Here is a 22,946-nt window from a genome sequence, read left to right on the forward strand (position 1 = left end):
GATTGCATTGATGAAGAATCTTGTATTTTAGGGAAGCAGCAAACACATTGACACTCCCTTCCACTTCATCCATGAGTGTGTTGAGAAGAGAAAAATCATTGTGGAGTTCGTATGCACTAGAGAGCAGCGTGCAGATATTCTAACCAAGGCCCTAATATGGGTTAAGTTTGCAGAGATGTGGGAATTGCTAGGAGTGAAGAATCTCGAACAAATTTAAGTTTATGGAGAAGATTGTGAGCTTATAAACTTGACTTAGTAGAATAAGTCACTAACTTATAGAGTAACTTCAAGAGAATTGTTAGTAGAATTATTAGAATATGTTACTTATTTATGGAACAACTATAGGAGAATTGGTAGTAGTTGACAAATTGTGGACCAAGCTTTGTGCTTGTGGAATAAGTTTTATATTTAGTGAGGAAGATCTTAGTCGTTATTACTTTTGGAGAAAGCTTAGGAAGCTAGTTAGTGTTTTCTCTTCTATAAATACTAATGAGATGTATGTTTTTCACAACAACTACAAATTGAATTGAAAAGAAAATTGTTTAAGGTTTCTTTCCTTCAAAAGATCTCTCCCCTCATGTTGTTCCATTGCTTCCTTTACTTGTTTCGACATATTTCGATCATGGATCATATCCAACATTATAGGGAACTGAATAAGAGAAAAAGTGAAGAATACGTGTCTTCTCCCTCGTACAGGGAAGCAACATTGTTTTTCAAGATAGGCCTATGGTTAGGTTATCATCAAATCAAGATCAGAGACGGGGATGTACCCAAGACAACGTTTAGATACGGTCATTGTGAATCCCTGGTCATGTATTTTGGACTCATCAATGCCCATGTCATGTTCATGGAGTTGATGAATTGAGTGTTCAAGAGGTGTCTGAAACGTTTCTTATCACGTTCATATATGACATCCTTGTGTATTCTAAAACGATTTGGGAAGTCCTCCAGAAAGTCCTAACACTTTTGAGGGAGAACAAATTGTATGCCAAATGCTCCAGGTGCGAATTTTGGTTACGAAAGGTCTCATTTTTAGGACATTGATCAATCGTAAAGATATATAGTAAAATGGTAGTTCACAAGAATAAGTGCAAGTATACAATGTCACAAGTAAAAAGTAACAAGTAAATTATAAATTCCACATATAACCTATTTTCTAGTAACTTTTGTGGTTGAAAATGAAGTGAGTTTTAAGTGTCATTCAAATGTGTGTTCATGAGTTTAAACTATCTAAAAAAAAAATATTTGCATAGTGATAACGGCTGTAAAAAGCATAGAGCAACGAGAAAATCAATAATTTTGAGGAAGGTTCAGCTAGTAGAACTTGAATAGAAAAGTTGTAGAACCTTGTGGTGGACTTTAACTCCTTTTAATAGATTCCAAGCCCTCTTCTCAGGTCATGTGTGGTGATTACTTTCATAACCATTTTGTAACTTCTATTAACAAGGCTCTAGGAGAGAAAATATTTCTAACCTTCAATTATCTTTAAGTATCGTTGCAATGGAACTAGATATTAAAGAGAATTTCCTTATTCTCTTTCTTCTTTCAAATAACAGAACAATTGTGTATGTAGAGTGGCCTACTAAACAAACATGTAAATCACTAATAAAAACTTTTTAATAAACTAAAATCACATCGTCAACATGCTTTAACTATATAAAACTCTCTTGCCTCTACTATAAGGATTAGCTCTCCATAAAAACTGATTTAAGCATAGAAATCAACATCATAATCATGAAAAATTAATAGAATAGAAAATAGAGTTATCAAGTTTTGTTGTTGTTCTTCAATGGAAGTACCACTCCTTTGAGCTCTCTCATCCACCTCTTTGCTATCTATCCTTTCTTAATCTATCAAGTTTTCAGCTAGCCAGTCCATTTCTAGTATGACGTCAAAATCCGTCATATCTACTACTTTTAGGTCTACGTGGATGGTTTGTCCAGCTAGTTCTACCGCTGCTGGGGTACCGACCGACAATACATGCATTAAGGGTTCTACTACGAACCCTGCTTGTTTAACAAATGGTAAAGAAACAAATGAATGGGTAGAACCCAAATGTAGCGCCCGAGTTTTTTAATATATAAAAAAAAATCAAAGTCACAATAGAGGCAAACTAGTCATTTTGCCCTATTATTACTTCAAGGGGTCTGATTTGATTGGGTCATAATCTGAAAAGAGAAAGAAGAGGGAAAAAAGATTAGGGTTTTTGAGGTAGGAGAAGGAGATAGGATCAGAACTGACGCCGGAGATCCGAGTCCCCAATCTAAACCATCAACAATTCGAGGCAAGGTGCTCTCACGAATCGCACCTTCCTATTTCGTCAAAACGTCCAAGAACTTCAGGTTAGTCCACGAATGTCTAGATCGAGAAGTCATCAAGATTTTCGTGTGTTAGCGACGTTTTGTGTTGAGACTTGGATTCTTATCCTCAACAACGTTATCTAATTAAGTTCTAGAGTGAAGGTGGCCAAGATTGGCGTTCGAATCAGAGTTTCAAGAAAACGTGATATGAATCAAACAACTGATCACTTCCATGTACCCGAACGAGCAATTACAAGAAGCAATACAAAGAAGATTCAAGTATCAAATCAAGAAAATAATAGAGTGACGGACATTGGAAAGTGATTAGAAGACTTGTCATTGGTAGTAGAACTACCAATTAAGACAATTTATGAATGCCTTATTTCCTTCAATTTGTATTTAATAGCATTTATTAATAGTTTGTATGAATGTCTTATTTTCTTCTATTTGTATTTAATAGCATGTGTAGTTGGTGGTTGAGCTTTATTATCAAAACCTTTGTGTTTTCTTGATACCTTTTTGGTGTTATTCTTTTTTCAAACCTTGCTTTAGGTTTGATGTTTAAACCGATTCCTTGAATAATTCTAGAGTGAATTGTCTTGGTATCTAAAAGTGACCATCATAGATTTCAAGTTCGAGTGAATTCCTTAAGTTAGCTTTCTTTGTGAATGTTTGCAAAGATTCTAGAAGAATCTCTAGGTTTGCAAATTCCAGCATTGTAGGCGCTTATCATTTGGTATCAGAGCATTTGATCGACGTTCTTTGATCGCTCTAGAGATGAAATATCTTTATCGTTATTTCTTTTTCTATCAATATTTTTTTCTCTCTCAGATTATCGAAAAAAAAAAAGAAAGAAAGAAAGAAAGAAGAATTAGTAGAAAAAAAAAAAGAAAAGAAAAGAAGAATCCGTAGGAAAAAAAAAGGAAAAAAATTGTAGTAAAAATAAAAATCAGTTAGAGTTGATCGTTGAGATACTAGTCTTAGCTCGTTAGAGTTGATCGTTGAATTGGTTATAATCAAGCTTAAAGCAAGATTGCACCAAAAAAAAAAAAAAAACCAGCCTTTACATTCTTGACCTAATACCAAAAGCCTACCTTTGAGTGTTAAACACGAGTGTCCCTGAGTGAACTTTTTGTGAAAAGTGCGGAAAGGTCCTTTGATAACAAAATATCACATAATGAAGGACTACCACTAGTACCAGATCTTAATACAACCATTCTTCAAGCAATTCAAGGTATGATGAAAATGATGATGGAAGATAGACAAGAAAGAAGGGCGCACAACAAAGACAAGAACGAACATTACAAGAAGATGAATGATATGAACCAAGAGACATCAATCATACAATATGCTTCAATGAAGATGTGAAGAAAATATTGTTGAAATTATCAAAAAAATATTTCAATTCATGCCACGTTGAAGAAGAATGAAGTTTCTATGTTTTGAATTTTGGGTGGATTCACTCGTAAATGTAGTTCACTTGTGTTTAGCACTCAACACTTGGATCAATGTGTCACTCCCTTACAAACTCACCCTCACAATTGAGCACACACAAATCACACTCCAAAAAACAAATTGGGATGTGAGACAAGCTATGTTATAGAGTTAAGTGCAATTCAAAGTAAATAGACAGCACACTCAACACATAAACAAGGGTATTGAAGGTGCAATCCGAATAACGGCAAAGAAACGAATTAAAGAAAGAAAATGATTAAAGACTAATTTAGACGTAGTAAGATATGAGAGTTACATATAATAATCAAGAGGAAAAAAGAAAGACATTAAACATCAATAAGCTTTCTTTCTTTCAATGGTTTTTTTTTTTTTCATCTAATTTGTAAAATTTAATCAATTTACCAACAACAAAATTGGTTTAGAAGATCTTAAAGAAGAACAAAGTGTTGATAAGATCCAGATCTAACACTTTAAAGAACATAAGAATTTTTTTTTTTTTTTTTGTTATATATTTTTGTGATAGAACATGAACATTCTACCCAAATTGAGAAAAAAAATTATAAGAGAATTAAAAGAGATAAGCGCAATGAAACATATATCCGATCTTAAACCTGAAGCTATGATACCAAATTATATGGAAATCAACCCAAGGGAAAGTATGGAACGGATTACCTTGATGATCAAGATCAAGAGTAAAGAAAACTCGTTTCTAAACTCGTGATTCAAATCACTCCACAAGAGGTTTGATCAATACCACTTGTATGACTCTACATACAAGTTCTAAACACAAGAATTTGCAAAGAAAGTTTAGCTCTCAACAAAGCTAAAATAGAAATTCTATTCTTAATTCCAAAATTTGATATCTAATCAGAGAAAAGAAGGCTTTATATAGCCTTTACAACCTTAACTTATGTGATACATAACTTCCAAATTAAATGGGCTAGTCAATAAGAAATGCCCATAATCTTCATATTAAAATGGCTAGTTAATGGTTGAATATAATAACCTATGTGGGTTACCATATAATCTTAACTCTTATAACTAGCGACAAATAAATAGTTAAACTATAATTAAATAATGCAATTAATAAAATGTGTTTATTAGTCACTTTGACTAGTTTCATAAATTCAGTGGAGTTCATTAAATGCAACTTAAAGTGCATTTAATTCATCTCTTTCTTGAAGCTCAACTTTGCATATCATATAAGGGAGGTCTCCAACGTCTTCTAGAATTTCCTTTGATGAGCTCACCATCGCTTGAGTATAAGTGTATAAGATTTGTTGTAGCTTCTTGGCTCTCGTCCTTGTAATTGGACCTTGAGGTATGGAAATTCCTTGGTCGTGGTTCATATCATATCGTCTATGAACCTAATCACAAACAGTCTAAGCACTCCTTAAATACTCGGTTCATTAATTCCATAAATACCACTGTGGCATTAGTGAGACCAAAAGACATCACCACAAACTCGTAGTGGCCATATCTGGTTCGAAAGGTTGTTTTTGGTATGTCTTCATTTTGAATCTTAATTTGATGATATCTTGATCGAAGATCTATTTTAGAAAACACTGTTGCCCCACGCAGTTGATCAAATAGGTCCTCAATACGGGGTAACGGGTATTTGTTCTTTACCATCCTCTTGTTTAATTTCCTATAATCAATGCATAAACACATTGAGCCGTCTTTCTTTTTGACAAACAACACTGGCGCACCCCAAGGGGACACGCTAGGTCGAATGAAGCCTTTATCTAACGAGTCTTGCAGTTGTGATTTAAGTTCTTTTAGTTTTGCTGGTGCCATGCTGGACAGGGCCTTAGAGATGGGACCCGTTCTTATTTCCAGTTCTATTCCAAAGTCTACCTCTCGCGATGGAGGAATTCCCAAGAGGTCCTCCGGGAAGACATCCATAAATTCGTTTACTATGGATATTGTATCTATTGGTTTTTCCTTTCCTTTTGTGTTTACTGCACAGGCTAGAAACGTCCACCCCCCTTGTTGTACCAGGCGTCTGGCTTTCATCATCAATATCATTTTTGGGGTGGTACCTGTGAAGGTTCCTTTAAACTTAAAGGTGAGTCCATTTGGAGGTGTGAATATCACTTCTTTCTTATGGCAGTCTATGCTAGCAAAGTTTTCGGCTAGCCAGTCCATTCCTAGTATGACGTCAAAATCCATCATATCCACTAGTTTTAAGTCTACGTGGATTGTTTGTCCAGCTATTACCACTTGTTCGTCGTTTACTCTATTTTTCGTAACTAAGTCTACCTCTGCTAGGGTACCGATCAACAATACGTGCATTAAGGGTTCTAACTAAGCTTATGATTTACTTATAACATTCCTTACATTCTACCATATAATTCAGACAAACAAAACATAAATATCATAACGTAAAGACATGCATTACATCAGATCACATCACAACACATTTTCATACAGTATCATGTCATTCAACATTTAAAGCCAACCACATTAAATATATCACAAAGATCATACATCCCTCATACTACATAAGGTATACCTGGCAATGACGGGGCACCGGTAATTGGACCGTGGAACATGCCAAGCCTACTCTGTAGGCTAGTCTACAATATCTATAACCTAGAGCTCTGATACCAACTGTAACGACCCTAAATTTTACCTATTTAATCTAAGGTCATTACTATACCTTGAAATGCGAAATATACATTAAATGGGCCATGTTCATAAATGCGACTTACACTCCCCTTTTATTATCTCGTGAAAGAGAATTACATTACAAGGGAAAGAAAGGAAAAGAACATTATTGAAATAAAGGAAAATGAACAAAACCGAAATGAATGTCTTATACTACCCTATGGTTTATTATGCAAATACAATTCAACCTATACTAACCTATACTAATGTTGCAACCCGAATTCAACCTAGACTATGAAATGGAAAAAAAAAACTACCCTATGCATGTGCCACGGTCCCAGGGTGTACTATGCCACCGTCGATATCACATGGGTACCTTGCCCTTATCTGAAAAAGTGAAGTAGCACGAGGCTTGAGTATTTCTAAAATACTCAATAAGTGACCCCCTATCGGGGTTATGCAACAATCGCATGCAATGAAATGATGGGACCTATCGTTTCGTTTCGTTTTCCCTACGATGCTGTCCTAACGGGTAATTGTGGACATGTACCATATACTTTATACATAGCCCATACGTGCGAGTATGGGCTCACCAGCTAGTTCGCACACCGCTGGGCCACTTTCCTTATTCGGTGTGCATACTCTGGGAGCCCCTTATGCCGGGACCCGTTAAAACTAGTAACCGTCACGATAGCACTATGCAAAGCACAACGAGATTGTTTTCCTACCACTGGATGTATGCGTTCATACCCCTCGTGATGGGATAGGGGTATCCCCCAAATGCATGAACACGCAATATGCATGAGGTCCCCACTAGTCCTACATTTATCATTAATGAACATAACCCCCTGTTACGTTTCATGCTTACATGTCATTCTCATTTTCATTTCTTTACGTATCATACATATTCCTAACGGGGTTGTGTTTCCATGCAGTTTACGTATTTCATGTCATACAATTCATGCTGTTTACATTCAAATATTACATACAATCATGTCATGATTCAAGAATAACATATCGTCACACGCATAACATATCGCATCAAACTAAGCAGCATTCATAGCATACATTCACGTTCACATGATTACGTACTTAAGCACAACAAACTAGCATACAATTTAATGACACGAACGAATCCACGGGTACATGCCAACAAACAGCAAATAACGCGTAACCTACGATGGGTGAGCCACTTACTTGGTTAGCTTAAGTCGTCGTCACATATATATCCTTATTGAAAGTTCGATTCCGTCCTTTGAAATCCAAGTCAACCTATGTGAGCCCATGACATCGGTTTCAAGTTTAAACCCTACAAAATTATTTCTCTAATTGAGATGGTTAAAAATTCTGATATTTCCTGTTAGACAAAATTTAATGGAGTTTCATGCCCTCTAATATTCCTATTTTATTTTTAAATTCTGTTCAACAAATCTTCCCTCCTACCTCTTTGATAAGGCAACCCTAATCCTCAACCCAACTTTTGTTGAAGCAAGAACCCTCTTGAATTAAAGTAATTAACACCTCCTTATATGAAATTTGGATCAACCAAGAGAAAAGACTAGAATTAGATTACTCTTATGATCGAAGATCTAGAAGCAAGATTTGGAAACCTTGTTTTAAATTGAGTTACTCCACAATCGAACTTGATCAAGGCTTGATTGAATGACTCGGGTGCAATTCTACCACAAGAATTGCTTGAAACTTAGAAATGGCAAATATGATGCTCGGATTTCTAAGGGAAACGTCTCAATTTGAGATCTGAATTACATTCATCCACGAATCTGAATTTTACATAACATATTGTGGGTATTTATAATCTCCCGACAAAAGACGTTTGTGGACAAAATTTATTCGAGACGTTTGTGGACGGGATTTATTCCCGATCCCCTTTAATCTCCACAAAAGAATAAGTCAAATTGACCATTTGACTTTTACACCATTTATGATATTAAACATAGTTCTTTCTAACAAATGTTGATGTGCTTGAGTGGTAAATGCGACAGGCTTGAAATCAATTAAGCTTTCCGCGAGTAGGTTTGAATTTTGATATATATTTTTTTTAATCTTCATGACAATAGGTCCATGATTCTTATCACTGTTTGTAATTATTTTCTTTTGTAAATAAATTCAATAAACATTTTCAATTCTGTAAATAAGATATTTGTCTAATTCTATATTTATTTTAATTCTATAAATAAGATATTCCTCTAATTCTATATTTATTTTGATTCTATATAATTAGATTTGTGTTAGGATGGGAAGTTAATAGGAAATAAGGTTAGAATAAATATTTATTAAACATTTTCAATTTTGTAAATAAGATATTCCTCTAATTCTATATTTATTTTGATTCTGTAAACCGATATTGTTGGCCAATCCTCTAATTCTATATTTATTAAACATTTTCAATTATGTGATAAATAAGGAACCACTACAAGGAAGTAAGATTCGGATTACCTTGTTGATCAAATATCTCAAGGCAAGAACATTGTTTGAGATTCGAATCACTCCACAAGCAAGATCGATCATGTCTAGCTTGAATGATTCTTGTTGATCAAATATATCAAGGCAAGAACACTTACTTGAGATTCGAATCACTCCACAAGTAAGATTGATCATGTCGAGCTTGAATGATTCTACATGCAACCTAAACTACATAGAATTGCAAAGAAACTTAGTCGTTGGTTAAAGAAGAGCACAAATGTTTCTTTTACTATATTTTCCAAGTCTGCTCCAAAATGAAACTACTAAAGGCGCAAGAGTTGTTACATTCATGCTTAATGGCCATAATTAACCATTATGTAATTGTAACCTAAAGTAAATAAAACTCTTAAAATACATTAATGAAATACAATAACTATGCAACTTTGGTCAAGAATATACTAACTCTTAGTAATTTTTCGTAAGTGTGACCCGCCACTTTCAGACCTCAGAGGTTAGCCCCAACAATGCTATCGAATGAAAAAGCCAAAGTTGGGAATGGACCTAAGAAATCCTATCCATTTCTAGAGTTTGCATTGTTCCTTCTCCCATGTTTCGACCCTCCGAATGAGTAGTTGCTCTAGGACAACATGTAGGCGGAACATGGGAATCTCACGGTGCAACCTAGTGGTGGAGACCATAGGATGTGTTGATATACTTCCTTTGATTATAAATAAGATAACTTTTACACTATTTAAGTGTGGTGGATTAATCGAACATTCTTAGTTACTAACCATCAAATTGGGGCATTCCTTACCATAATGCCGAGAAATATTTTTTTTCACATGCGTGCACAAAAACTGCTTCTGTGTAGCAGCTTTTTAGAACCGCTCTAGAACGCAAGCGAAAACGAGCCGGTGTAGCGAAATAGGTATCCAACCATCGAATTGGAACATTCCCTACCACAATGCCGAGAAATTTTTTTTTTTTTTTTGCATGCGTGTGTAAAAATCGCTCCCGTGGAGCAACTTTTCAGAACCACGCAAGAACGCAAGCAAAAACGCCCTGGTGTTGCGAAATCGGTTCCCAACCATCGAATTGTGGCATTTCCCACCATAATGTTGAGAAATATTTTTTTTTGCATGCATTCGAAAAATCGCTCCGTGGAGTAGCTTTACAGAACCACTCAAGAACGCAAACGAAAACGCGTCGGTGTCACAAAATCGATTCCCAACCATCAAATTGGGGCATTCTCTACCACAATACCGAGAAATATTTTCTCACATGTATGCGAAAAAACCGCTCCCAAGAAGCAGCTTTTTGGAATTGTTCTAGAATGCAAGCGAAAACCTGTTGGTGTCGCAAAATCGGTGCCCAACGGATTATTTTTGTCCTCTATTTACCATTCCTTCCAAAGTGTTTGGGTCTTAAATAATTACTTTTAGGGTTACATTTTTATTATTACCAAACATCTTAAACAAAACTTTAACCAATTTAATATAAACATTTTATTATTTAAAATTTATGCTTAAGTTTTCATTTTTTTTATCCAGTGAAATTTTTTAAATTTAGAATGAAGATTAAATTTGGAAAAAAATTGATCGCCTAAATTTAAAATAAAGAAATGAGGAAAAAATTTGAAGCCTCAGGATTTGGGTTTTGTATGGAAGATGGCCCCAAATGGATTCTCTTTCCAGCTTTTTGTTCATTCGCTCTCAAGATTTGTATACCTTCATTTCTTAAACCTCTTTCGCACTCCTCTCGATCCCTACTTTTACTCTCCCTGTTTTCTCGATCTGGACCATGGCAGATTCTTCTACTGGTAATAATCCCCACACCTTCTTTCATTCTCTTCATTTTCAATCTGTAGTCGCTGTTTTACTGTGATCTTGCATCCGTTTTGTGCGAATGTGAATCGAACGATTTAGTTGTTGTTGTTTACGACCTCTTCTGTAAATCGTGTGTTTTCCGGATTTTCTTCTCCGATCTTTCTGGCTTGTTTGTTCACACTTTGCATTGTTCTCTGATACCGCAACGGGAGGGTATTTCGGGTTTCTTAAGAACCATTGTTTGATCTGAGAGGATACAAATCGAGCAGCGTGTTGGTGTTCAATTAGTGAAATTAGGAGGAATTTTAGTAGTGATATGGAAATTTTCGCTCGATTTTTCTTCCTTTGAGGAGACGCATTTAACGATGCTTCCTAATTCTTTGGTCAATGACGAACTCATTTCTAATTTTTCATATTTCCTATCTCTTTTTTTTATTATTGTTGAAAATGGATCTGATTCTAAATCTGTATGTTGTTTTTCTCTTGTTCTCTCTATACTGTTTTGGGGTTTACATGCACCTTAGACTCAACCTTGACGATTAATGGAATAAGATTCATATAAAATTTGGTTTTCTTTCCTTTTATTGGAATATCTCATTAGGTTTGTAATTTTGTTTTTCTTCCTTATTTTCTTCAGTGGTGGAAGCTAAAGATGGAACTCTCTCTGTAGCATCTGCATTTGGGTGTCATCAAGAAGGTATAGATGAACACAACTGTCCACTTTGAGCGTAAGCTCTCATGGCTTTGTTTTGGGCTTCTCCAAAAGGCCTCGTACCGATGGAGATAGTATTCTTTGATTATAAGCCTATAACCATTCCTAAAATAGCCGATGTGGGACTTTCATCCAACACACACAAGCCTTCATTGTTTGCAAATTTCTTTTTTAATCATATTGACAATAGTTCATTTTTCGTATTTAAATTTTCATTTACTTCTTGGTTCCCTTGAGATATATTTGTATAATTATCAAGATTGTTCTTGTTCTTGCTGTCTTGGATTGGTCTAAATACATACAATTTACTTTGGCCTACGAATCAGCAAACTTATAGAATTTGATTCCCTTTCTTCATGGGTTAAGACTTCATATGAAATTGATTCCAAACTTATAGATCTCCAGTTCAAACCAATGCAGTGTCCGGAAGCAAGGCTTTGTTTTAGAGGGACTTTTGGTTTGAGATTTATTTTGTGTATTGGCCCTTTTTTCTTTCTAAACATTGTTATTGAATTCTATTACAGTACAATCTAGTTAGTAGACACAATCTAGATTGTAGCTGGCCACTGCCTTGCTACAATCATTTATTTTGTTCGTTGTTTAGTTTGGACTTGGAATGAGCAAAAATAGTCAAAACTTTTATGATGAAATGTTAACAATATTTGATTATTTGCCTGTGTGTTTAAACCAGATGTACAAGATAGAGACCTCAAGTTCTTGACACAAGCAGTTGAAGAGGCTTACAAAGGAGTTGAGTGTGGAGATGGAGGTCCTTTCGGTGCGGTTGTTGTTCGTAACAACGAAGTAGTTGTGAGCTGTCATAATATGGTCTTGAGAAACACTGACCCTACAGCACATGCTGAAGTCACTGCAGTTAGGGAGGTTGGTATAAAATTGTAGCCCAATGCTATGAATTTCATTTCAACATTGGAAGTGAAAAAGTTGCTTGATCATCAAATTTTGTCTTCCTCAGTCATGAGTATGCAACAATATATGTTCATTCTTGTTCACATAGTCATTTATGCATATGATTCCAAAAGCTTTGGTTTTATTTTCTCGTTCATGCATACCGTTTGAGTCCATATTGATTTCTCTTTATCGTGGTGAGCTCCACTGGTTCTAAGTTATTTATTCCGCCTGCAATCGATGCTAAGCTTTTTTGACTTGAAGACTTATAAGCTAGAACATTTGGATTCACTCGTTTACATTTTGAACGTAATAATCTACTGTAGGCTTGCAAAAAGCTCGGTCAAATCGAACTTTCGGATTGCGAAATCTATGCATCTTGTGAGCCCTGTCCAATGTGCTTCGGCGCCATCCATCTTTCAAGAATTAAGGTTTGCTTTCGGAGTTATTCGTATCTAACTAACTCGATAACCGTCGTAGGAATCAGCTCACCCACTTTTCATCTCGGTTGCCTTTCGTTTATTTAGTATCTTTAATGTTGTTGAAATAACAGAGATTGGTTTATGGAGCGAAAGCAGAAGCTGCCATTGCAATAGGGTTTGATGATTTCATTGCTGATGCCATAAGGGGCACTGGGTTTTATCAGAAGGCTCATTTGGAAATCAAGAAAGCAGATGGGAGTGGTGTTGCCATTGCCGAGCAAGTGTTTGAGAATACAAAGGCAAAATTTCAATTATATTGAATATTTTCCTTTTCCTTTTTTTTTTTCTTTTCTTTTTCTGTTCAAATAAATAAATATAAACTGTTCATATATCCTTAATTCATGGAACAATCATGCAGTTGTAGCTTTAATGTACTTCCAATCAAACACATTTCTGCCTCTTGAAATGGTAATTGCTATGTCAGTCTGTATTTTATTGCATCCATGTATTATTATTGATCGACGCCTCTTAGGTCGATTTGTTCGGGATTGGTTTCTAGAGCATTAAAAGAGATCATGGGACGATATTAGAGCATGTTTGAAAATGATTTTGGAACGACCAATAGTCAATTATTTTTGAGAAATTTTTATTTTTAAAATAGACTTAACATTTTTCCCTCTCTCTTTTTTTTTTTTTTTCTTTTCCTTAAATTTTCATTTTCTTCCTTTTTCCTCTCTCCATATTACATGTCTTTATTAATATTTTGATGATTTAAAATTACTTTTGAAAATAAATATTAATCATTAAAATGTACTTTTAATAAAATTAAATGTTAAAATAATTTTAGTTTCACTATTTTTTCAATCACTCTAAAAAAACGCATTTAATTATTTTGAATCTTTTGGTATTACAATCATTTTAAAATGTGGAAAGTCAATTTTAATAAATCAGTTATCAACCCATCATTTTTAATCTTTTAAATTATTTTTTATAAAAGAAATGGAAGTTCAAGTTTCTTTAATACTTGGTTTTCTACTATGCTATTTGACAGACTTTATACATCAATATATTTCTCATGCAACCAAATTTTATATTTTAATTATTCATATTTTCATGAAGAAGGTTAATTTTTAGAAAAATTGAAAGGGACTCGTTCAACATCTTCGTCATTAGAGTAAACCCAAAACCACTCTTTATTGATTAGGGCGCCCAATTTCTTCAAGAAACTTCTCCTTATACTTTCAATCAAGAAATAGTTTTGGGGTAATTTGGGGGTCAATGCCTCGACCTATAAGTCAACCAAAGCGTAGAACTCCAATTCTCTTGTGGCAGCTTAACCTAGGTCTTATTAAGTCTTTCACAATCCTTTCTATTTCTTAATACTTAAGGAAGGAATGATCAATTTTGAATGAGAAAGTCCGAAAGTAAAAATTTGAACTTTACCCCCAAAACTTATCTGAATATGTGATCTCAACTCCCCTCAAAGTCTATTGCGAAAATAATCCTTGAAACGGTAGAAATCAAATGGGATATTTTACTAGACGAATTTCCTGTAGCCTCAAATTGAATTTTGAAGAATTTTTCAAGTTTTATCAATGGCGGTCGTATTGGGCGTTTAGATTAGAGGCACTTTCGATGTTCGTTTTCTTCACCAAAGCTGTGAGTAATATCGTTTAGAATGTGTAGAATCAAGTTTGAAGAGGATTGGTGAACCACAACTTTCAAATTTAGAAAATATATGAGAAAGAAAACCCAAAAGCAAGAAGGCTAGAACTCTTAATTGAAGGCTCACATTGTTTGATTCTTGCTACAAATGGTAGTCCACACTTCATTTAGAGGGAGCCTCCAACGACCTTGAAACATCTAAAACCGCTATAATTTTAGATAATTTTTTTGAATTTTCTACCGAAAAATCTTCTCTATGTCTTCTAGAGGATATCTAATTTTGGAGAAGATCCAATAGTTGGATTTCAAGATTTTGTAATTTTCTTCCGGTGGTTACCATAGTGTATATGATTTTTCTCAATAGTGATATTTTCATCATTATCTCAAATTGTAGGGACATTTTAGTAATCTATCTATCCTCTAAAACAACATAATATAGCTTTGAGCTCTTTTTAGTTCCGGGTAGAGTTGGATGCGTGGTACTTCCCCATACACGTTCCATGCACGCGCGCATGGACCCACTAGGTGGGTTTGTGTACATGGTTTTTCATTTCATTAATATCATGGCATAACAGGACATCACATAAATATATAACATGGCATTATATGTCATCACGTAGCATAACATTATGACGCATGTAGGGGCATACAACATCATACATCATACATCATACAATTCTTTGCACTCGCTTGAATGTGCTTCTCAATATCCAATTTCAACCTCAAATCCATCACCTTGATAATATCAATTAAAAGAAAATGACAGCAAGGATCGACCCTCGAGTCTAATATGTTCATTTTGATTGAGTATTAATTATTTAATTTAAATATTTTATTTTTTAATATTTTTAATAATTTTATTTTATGATTTCTTTTAACTGTTATTACACAAGGCTTGAAAAAGGGACAACTTAATTTTCATTCAACTTAAGTTCATATTAGCGTAGGAGTCTAACAAACCTTCCTTTAAAATTATTAATTCTACAGCTTTCAATTGGTTCAAGGAGAAGGAAATGTTATTGGGCCATCAACGTGTGGCATAAAGGCCTTGGGCGGAGAGCTTCTTGATCAATGCGTGTGCACGACCTAGTGATAGGCAGGTCTGCAAGTGTCACGGTCGTACACTTTCAATCATATGACATGTTCATGACAAGCAATGAGGGGAACCCAAAACCCCATAATCATTTTTCGCTCGTCTTTTGGCTTTCGTCGAACCTTAGGCCAAGCCATTTAGCTCGACTTTGCCTCGACTCAAGGTCAAGCTCTCTCATGTGCAACACATCTTGGTTTCCAATTGACATAGCCTTCATGTCATGATGTCCCAAGTCCCGCGATATCATCAGCCATCATATCTTGCTCGATCTTGCCCATCGAGAACATACTCATGTGTCGTTCATAAATCAGGACATCCCGAACATCCATTCATCAAGATTCTATTAAGGCATTGGACCCTCTCGAGTATTCTAGTTCATTTACGGAATCCATTTTAGACAATGGGTGCATAATTCAACCTCCGACACATGGGCAGATGCAATGTTGACACATCCGTGCCATCCGACACCATCCTTAAAAGACCCATTTTAAAGGGAGTTGCTTGAAACACTCGCATGGTAACGATCATCCTCACTGTGACACACGCATGTGTCACAGGCTATCTCGCTTAGGCCACAAGACCCAGAAGTGGTGGAGAACTGACATCATGCCTCCCCTAACGTAATTTTGAGGTATTTTTGGTTTTTCAGGTGTATAATGATTTTGGCGAACGGTCATATGGTGCGTGGAGAGTCTGTTCGTTATCCTTTTACATCAAATTTTGCAAGTTTTTCATATTTCATATGGACAAACTTAACTCCGAAGCTGCATGTCCAAATTCCTTTTAGAACCTCGACTTTCGAAGTTAAGGCCCGGGACCCTATCCGGCCCTTTAACAAGCCTATCTTTGACACTCTTGTCTACTCGTTGCCCTTATCTCACTTATGCCTCATTTTCTCTTCAATACCCATTTTATATGGTGTGTTGGATGATGCACCGTCCACCTCAGTTGCATCATAACACTCGTCTAAGGACTCACGTAGCTTGATGGGTGCCACTTGAGAGTTGTTATTTTGATTGTCTGACGTGAAAGTCACAACTACTCCTTTAATAATATTGTTGTGACACTAAACGTGGGTTGAGTTGTTGTTTACCGATAACCCCTTGATTGGTTGGCCTGTGGGGGCGACACACGAGTGAGTTGTGGACGCAGCCTCTGTATGGTCATTTGCTGGGCTTGCCTCGTGGGCCCTGTGTGCGCATGGGGTTTGGTGGCCGCGTGGGACTTAGGCAGATAGGCGCACACATGAGCGTGGACGGATGGGACATGGATCAAGCCAACATGGTCTGCCTCTCGCCTGATTGAATTTCCTTCGGTCTGATCGAATCCATGAACCCATCATTGTTCTGTTGTCAAAATTCCTCTATTGTCAAAAAAAAAAAAAAAAAAAAAAAAAAAAAAAAAAAAAAAAAAAAAAAAAAAAAAAAAAAAAATCTTGTAGCTTAAGAGGACTAAAGAATGAAATCTTTGTGTGATTGTCATTATGGTATTCTTAGCTGGTTCGTGACCTTGCTCCTCAATCTTATTATTTTTCCGAACGTTCGCACCACTTTCTTTACTAAAGGTGCATATACGGTTGGATTGGGTTGAGAAAATATTTTGAATTAACCCATAATTTTAAGTTGGTTGGGGTGGTGACCCGAACAAACCTAATCCAACCAAACCTTTTATTTTCGAAATGGGTTAAGTTGGGTTGCCAAGCTTTTTTTAACCCGGGAATCAACCCAAAATTTGGGTTTACAAAGAATACAACCTCACTCAAATGGAAAAAAAATGTAACCAAAACTAATGTTTATAACTATGGGTAGTCTTGGTTGGTCGAGTTATTGGGTCGTATGAACATCCCTATCCTCTTACATAGAAATGAAGATCATTTTAGGAAAGTAAGATACGTATAAGGTGTGTGACGGTGGAAAGAACAACGCGAAACTTCTCGAACGTGACAGATGGGATCGAGTATTGCGAGTCCTACCATCTCTAACATGGACTCTAATTCAACTAATATTGTTCAAATAAAACAAAGAGTATAAATTGGGAGAGGAAATGTTTGGGATTATTTGGGGAAAGGGAAGAAAAAAGGTAAATTGAGAAACACTCACAAGATAAGCGCGTGGGGGTTAGAAAGTTAGGCGGCTTTGAAGTCCACCGAACCCATTCTCACACGCCAAACCCAATACACACCAAAATTCAATCAAACCACGTGAACCCCAAACCCAAACCACCCACCCTTTTCCACCATTGTTAACTGTTCCGTCTCTCTCTCTCTCTCTCTCTCTCTCTCCTCTCTCCTCTCTCCTCAATGGATCCTCGCAACGACGCCGTTTTCCCCGACGAAGACCTCGAGGACGACGAGGAATCCCTCGAGGACGACGACGACGACGAAGAGGAGGAATTGAACGATGATCCTTCTCCTTCAACTTCCTCCGCCGGCGCTGTTGCAGTCCCTTCCGTCTCCGCCGTCGTTACCATCGCCACTCCCGGAACCATCGACCGTCCGGTCCCCGTTGTTCCTCCTCCTTCGATTGTCTCCATCTCCTCCTCCGATCTGATCCGCCAGCGCCTCGAGACCGCTTCTGCAGAGCCTTTGACCTTGCAGTGCGAGAAGAAGCCCTTGGATGAGTCCAGGAAGTTGTTTCAACGCCTTTGGACAGATGAGGATGAGATCGAGCTTCTGCAGGGGTTTTTGGATTACACGATGCAGCGTGGTACGACTCATCATCATCAGAACGATACGGCTTTGTTCTACGACCAGATCAAGTCGAAATTACAGTTGGATTTTAACAAGAATCAACTCGTGGAAAAGCTACGGAGGTTGAAGAAGAAATACCGTAACGTTATTGGTAAGATTAGCTCTGGTAAGGAATTCAATTTCAAAAGCCCTCACGATCAAGCTACCTTTGAGATCTCTCGCAAGATCTGGAGCAATACCGGCCGAATTGGAGTCGATGACAACGCTTTGGACGACGAGGAGCCTGCTCCGACTCCGTATGCTAGCTACATGGACGCTAGAAACGAAGAGATGATGGCGAATTTCTCCGAAAAGAAACCGACGCCGATTCCGAAATCGCGGAAGCGTTCACGGCCTGGATCGGGATTAAGAATGGACGGGCCGCCGCGTTCGTCCAATGAGTTGAATAAAGAGAAAAACAGCACCTACAACAACAACAACAACAACGAAAATGTCAATCACGTAGGTGTAGGAGGATTGATCGAGGAAACGGTGAGGAGCTGCCTGTCGCCATTGTTCAAGGAATTGTTGAGCAATTCCATGGGAGGAGGAGGGCTCTGTGGAAGCAGAGGGTTCAGTGGGCTGGCCTTGCATCCAATTCCATTGAGCTTCGGTGGAGGAGACATGGCGGATGAGAGGTGGAGGAAACAGCAGATTATGGAATTGGAGGTTTATTCCAAGAGATTGGAGTTGGTTCAGGAACAAATTAAAACGGCATTAGAAGACTTGAGATCCATGGGAGGCTGATTTGAGGAAGCTAGCTCTGAGTCTTGAAGAACTGGCAATTTGTAAGAGGTTTGGCTTTCTCTTCTCTCCTTTTAGTTCTTGAAACATGTTTGATCTGTGGTTCATAGTGTACTTAGTGCCACCCCCTTTGGTCAATTTGGTAGAATAATTGTAAAAAATAACTTATAATAAAACCCCTCATTTACAATGTGTTTATACCATAGTTTTAACTGAACCCATTTATCATCATCATCATTCTCCTGTATTATTTTGTTCATCACTTTGTTTCCATTCATGAATGTAGCTGAAAGTTCTGAGATTATATAATCATATTCTGTGTTCATCTGAACTTGGCTATGGTGGATGAAGATTTTGAATCTTCATATTTGTAAGAGGTTTGTTCTGTTTTTTTGTGAATTTGTGATTAGTTTTATGTTAGTTTTAGTTCTGAAAAATACCTGATTACATTTCTTGAGACTGTTTAGAGAAATTATTATGCAGAAGAGAAGGCCAGAAAGTCAGAAGTTTAAAGGCAAATATTCCTTCTTTTATCTTTATAAGATGCTCAAACTATATATTAAGATGCTGCCAAGATTTTCAAGGAATGAATACCAAGTTTTAGCATTTTTATCGTTTCTAGATGGGTCTTATAGATGGAATTTAGATTTCTAGAATTGGGTATTACTAATTTGATAATTGATATGCATGTTAGAAATCACCGACTCTCCACAATGATATGATATTATCCATTTTGAGCACAAGGCTAATTTAGGAGATAATCATAGGTTTATAAGTGAGGAATATTATCTCCATTAGTATGAGACACCAAAGTAAAGCTGCGAGAGTTTATGCTCAAAGTGGACAATATCATACCATTGTAGAGATTTGTGATTCTAAACATGATATGCACTCGGTAGAATGATCTTCCACATTTGAAGGATCATCCTGATTCATAATGCTAGACCAAACCCGATTTTCTATGAAATCGATATGAAGATTTAAAAGTGTTGTTTTTAAGTAGATAGTAAGTCAATCTACATCGGCCTTTAGATAATGGTTCTATGACTGCTTCTTTCTTCCTTCATTTATTTTTAGTTAGATCTTGGTTGAGTAGGTTAATTGACTTTTGCAATAATAATAAAGGTTGTATCTGCTATTGAGTTAGAGTTGGTTTAGGTTGGACATATGTTAATGGCATGAGCATCATTTGAAGGATGGTCTTAGTTATGAGTAGGGTGATTATGGTGAAAGCAGTTGAAAGTTGTGCTTTAATATTAATATTAATATTGCATATGGTGAATTAAAATTAGCTTCTCTAAAGTTAGAAGAGATGGGTTGTTAAGGGCTACCGAACCCACAATAATTAATTTAGGAAGGAATATAAAGAAAATTAATTGAAATCTATTTGGTTTATCTTCTTATCTTTTGCATTAAATTTAATTAAAATTACAAAACCTCCAATTTTTATTTTATATAAATCAGACCATTCTTTGTGGCTCCTGCTACAGTCTATAATAATATCAAATACATGGATACAGCTTGGGTCCCTCTTTGTTTTGAAATTATTGTTGTTTGGGTTCAAAATCGATCCAGCCTTGCCAACGGAATTCAATATGTATTTCAGCAGATGGCTCAATTGTTTCACTTATTCTAACTTAAAACAAAAGAAATTTGTAGAGTCGAGTACCTGTGATTTAGAAAATACTCTATTGAAGATTTTTTTCCTATTCCAAAGAGGGTATTGCAATGACTGTTTTTTGAGGTTTCAAATCATGGGAGTTATAAAGAAAATGTTTACAAATACAAGATAGGAAAATGACAGGGATATGGCCCCTTGCAGCAACATAACTTCTTAATGCTCCGATCATCGACTGTTACGGGGAAGGAGATTAGTCACAGATATTTGATTGTTTTTCTAATATTCTTCACCCCTTTCCAAGTCAATAACTAGAATGAAAAAAATGGGAATACCAATGCATCCGAGAATAAACGATTGATCTCGATTAATAGACCCGCTAAAGCCCCGAACCATATAAACTTACTACCGGTGCCACGGAGAGATATGTTTTTAGATCTCGCATTTAAAACCCTCCTATCCATTTAGAAAAAGAATAGCTAGTTGAGTATGAAAATGACCAATAATAAGCAACCTACTTACTTGTGAGAGTTCACAGGTTGATCTAAGTCTTCCCATTAACAACCTTCGCTCTCTCATAAGTGCCGACCGCACCTACCAACTGGAGACTGCCAAAGGCGTCTTAAGCTGTATCATAGTAAAAAGAAATACGTAGGGACTGAGGGCATTGGAAGGGGCCGCGCGAACGCAGGCCCCCACTACCACAAATTATGACGTAGGCTCTGCCACTACGGGCAGACCTTGGACGGGCACCCCTCCTTCGCGTGCAATGGAGGGCACCAATCCAGGCAATGGACCTTCATGACCGTCCATTTACCCCGTCCAGGTAAGTAAGTTGCACTTTGCCGCCGGCATAGTTTTTATATCCATCTTCGCAGCTGCCTTCTAAAAATTCTGCGATGTGGGACAAATATAAATGCACTCAACTTCACCCTTCTTTTAATACAAAGTTAATATTATCTTGTTTAATTTTAGATAACTAAACATAGTTAATTATACTTAGTTATTTTATTTTTATTAAGTATTAAATTAATTTTAAATCATTCAAACAATTTAATTTTCATATTTTTTTTTAACTTTATTTAGCCTTCAATTTTAATAATTATTCTTAAAAATGATTTTGAAAAAATTACATGGTAAATAATTAGAACATTAATCCAGCTCAAAGATTAATAATACATGTGAGCGAGGGAAGAAATGCGTTGCATCGAGCAATTAAAGGCGATGTTCAGAGGTGTATGGACCTGGCTCTATGACTTCTTCCCCTATTTTGGGAAAGAAGATGATGATGTGGTCGATTTGATTGAACTGAATATGCTAGTCTAAACCATAATGTCGCTCCATTTTTCTCAAATTTAATCCCCTTTTAGACTACTCTCATAAAATTCTTGATAGTTGTTGAATTAAACTCAAAGATTGACCTACCAAAGAAAATTTGGAGTAATATATCGGAAGTTTGAGAACAGAGGTCCCGAATGTCAACAATGAGGTAAATAGCCAATCTAAATTTTTCTTATGAAATACTTAGAATCACTTGGATTTCATTATGAACCTTAAGTAAGGTCAGATTTAAAAAATTATGGAAGAATCAAGTTAAGAATCTAAATCGAGCATTTTGCTCGAGAATCAAGTAACATTAACATAACCTACTAAATGAACTCTCCCGCCTATGAAATTTTAATGCTGAGTCTAATATGACATGTTAAGAATATATCTGAAATTTGGTGGTCGATAATAATAAATTGCTAAACAAGTAATGATATAAAATAACCGTAATACCCTAAAGTAACTTACCATCCATTCATAATCCAAATGATCTCCAAATGGTTTGAAACTTTATAAGATGTCTTATTTTATGATTTCTATGTATTATGTAAAGTTTTAGAATAATTGAATCATGTTTGGGGCTTAACCAAGTTAAGGTGGTAAATGACTAAAATGTCCCTAAAGTTTCTTTAAGAAATTTCAAAGTTCAACACCCTCCAATCGGTTGAAGATCTTAAGTAAGACCCATATACAAGGATATTAAGGTTTACCTAAAATTTCAAGACGTTTGAATCAAGTTTAGAACCTAAATCAAGTTAAGGGTATAAGTTAAAGGATTAACAGAAATGACTAAAATGCTCCTAATGGTTAACCCTAAGATTTATGCGTAAATGATTCCAACTGGTCTAGAAATTTAATATGACTTGTGCTCACTTTAAAAACGTGAATTTAGAATCGTGATCAAGGTGTGTTATAAGCTGCACGTCACACATAGGAATAACCTTTTATTTTTAAATAATTAAAAGATTACCCAAAATTAAGATGAGCTGTAAGTTCGTCCTTGATTTTTAAGTAATCCAGATGCTACCTCATGATAAGTTTTAGAATAGCCTTCGGTTTTTAAGTAACCAGGAAGCTACCATAAATCAAGATGAATTCTAAGTTGGCTCTTGATTTT

At 36.0% G+C, this 22,946-nt stretch overlaps 2 protein-coding genes, 1 long non-coding RNA gene and 1 other non-coding gene across 4 annotated transcripts; 2 read left to right on the forward strand and 2 right to left on the reverse strand.

Annotated features, from left to right (window-relative positions):
* Positions 1–10,451: 10,451 nt before the first annotated feature.
* Positions 10,452–13,152, forward strand: LOC111473562 (guanine deaminase-like). Its single transcript, XM_023119036.1, has 5 exons — positions 10,452–10,608; positions 11,253–11,312; positions 12,019–12,209; positions 12,560–12,664; positions 12,787–13,152. The coding sequence occupies exons 1-5, from the start codon at positions 10,590–10,592 to the stop codon at positions 12,973–12,975; spliced, it is 564 nt and encodes a 187-aa protein (XP_022974804.1). The 5' UTR covers positions 10,452–10,589; the 3' UTR covers positions 12,976–13,152.
* A 4,307-nt stretch (positions 13,153–17,459) lies between these two features.
* On the forward strand, positions 17,460–19,210 carry LOC111473557 (probable transcription factor At3g04930). Its single transcript, XM_023119034.1, has one exon. The coding sequence runs from the start codon at positions 17,713–17,715 to the stop codon at positions 18,886–18,888; it is 1,176 nt and encodes a 391-aa protein (XP_022974802.1). The 5' UTR covers positions 17,460–17,712; the 3' UTR covers positions 18,889–19,210.
* A 208-nt stretch (positions 19,211–19,418) lies between these two features.
* Positions 19,419–21,323, reverse strand: LOC111473558. The gene is made up of 2 exons (XR_002715724.1): positions 21,026–21,323; positions 19,419–20,738 (listed from the first exon to the last, which is right to left on the reverse strand). It is a non-coding gene; the product is annotated as an uncharacterized LOC111473558 (long non-coding RNA).
* LOC111473568 lies at positions 21,174–21,337 on the reverse strand. The gene has a single exon (XR_002715729.1). It is a non-coding gene; the product is annotated as a U1 spliceosomal RNA (small nuclear RNA).
* Positions 21,338–22,946: the final 1,609 nt, after the last annotated feature.

Source organism: Cucurbita maxima, unplaced genomic scaffold (assembly GCF_002738345.1).
Source record: "Cucurbita maxima cultivar Rimu unplaced genomic scaffold, Cmax_1.0 Cma_Scf00132, whole genome shotgun sequence".
Taxonomy (NCBI): domain Eukaryota; kingdom Viridiplantae; phylum Streptophyta; class Magnoliopsida; order Cucurbitales; family Cucurbitaceae; genus Cucurbita; species Cucurbita maxima.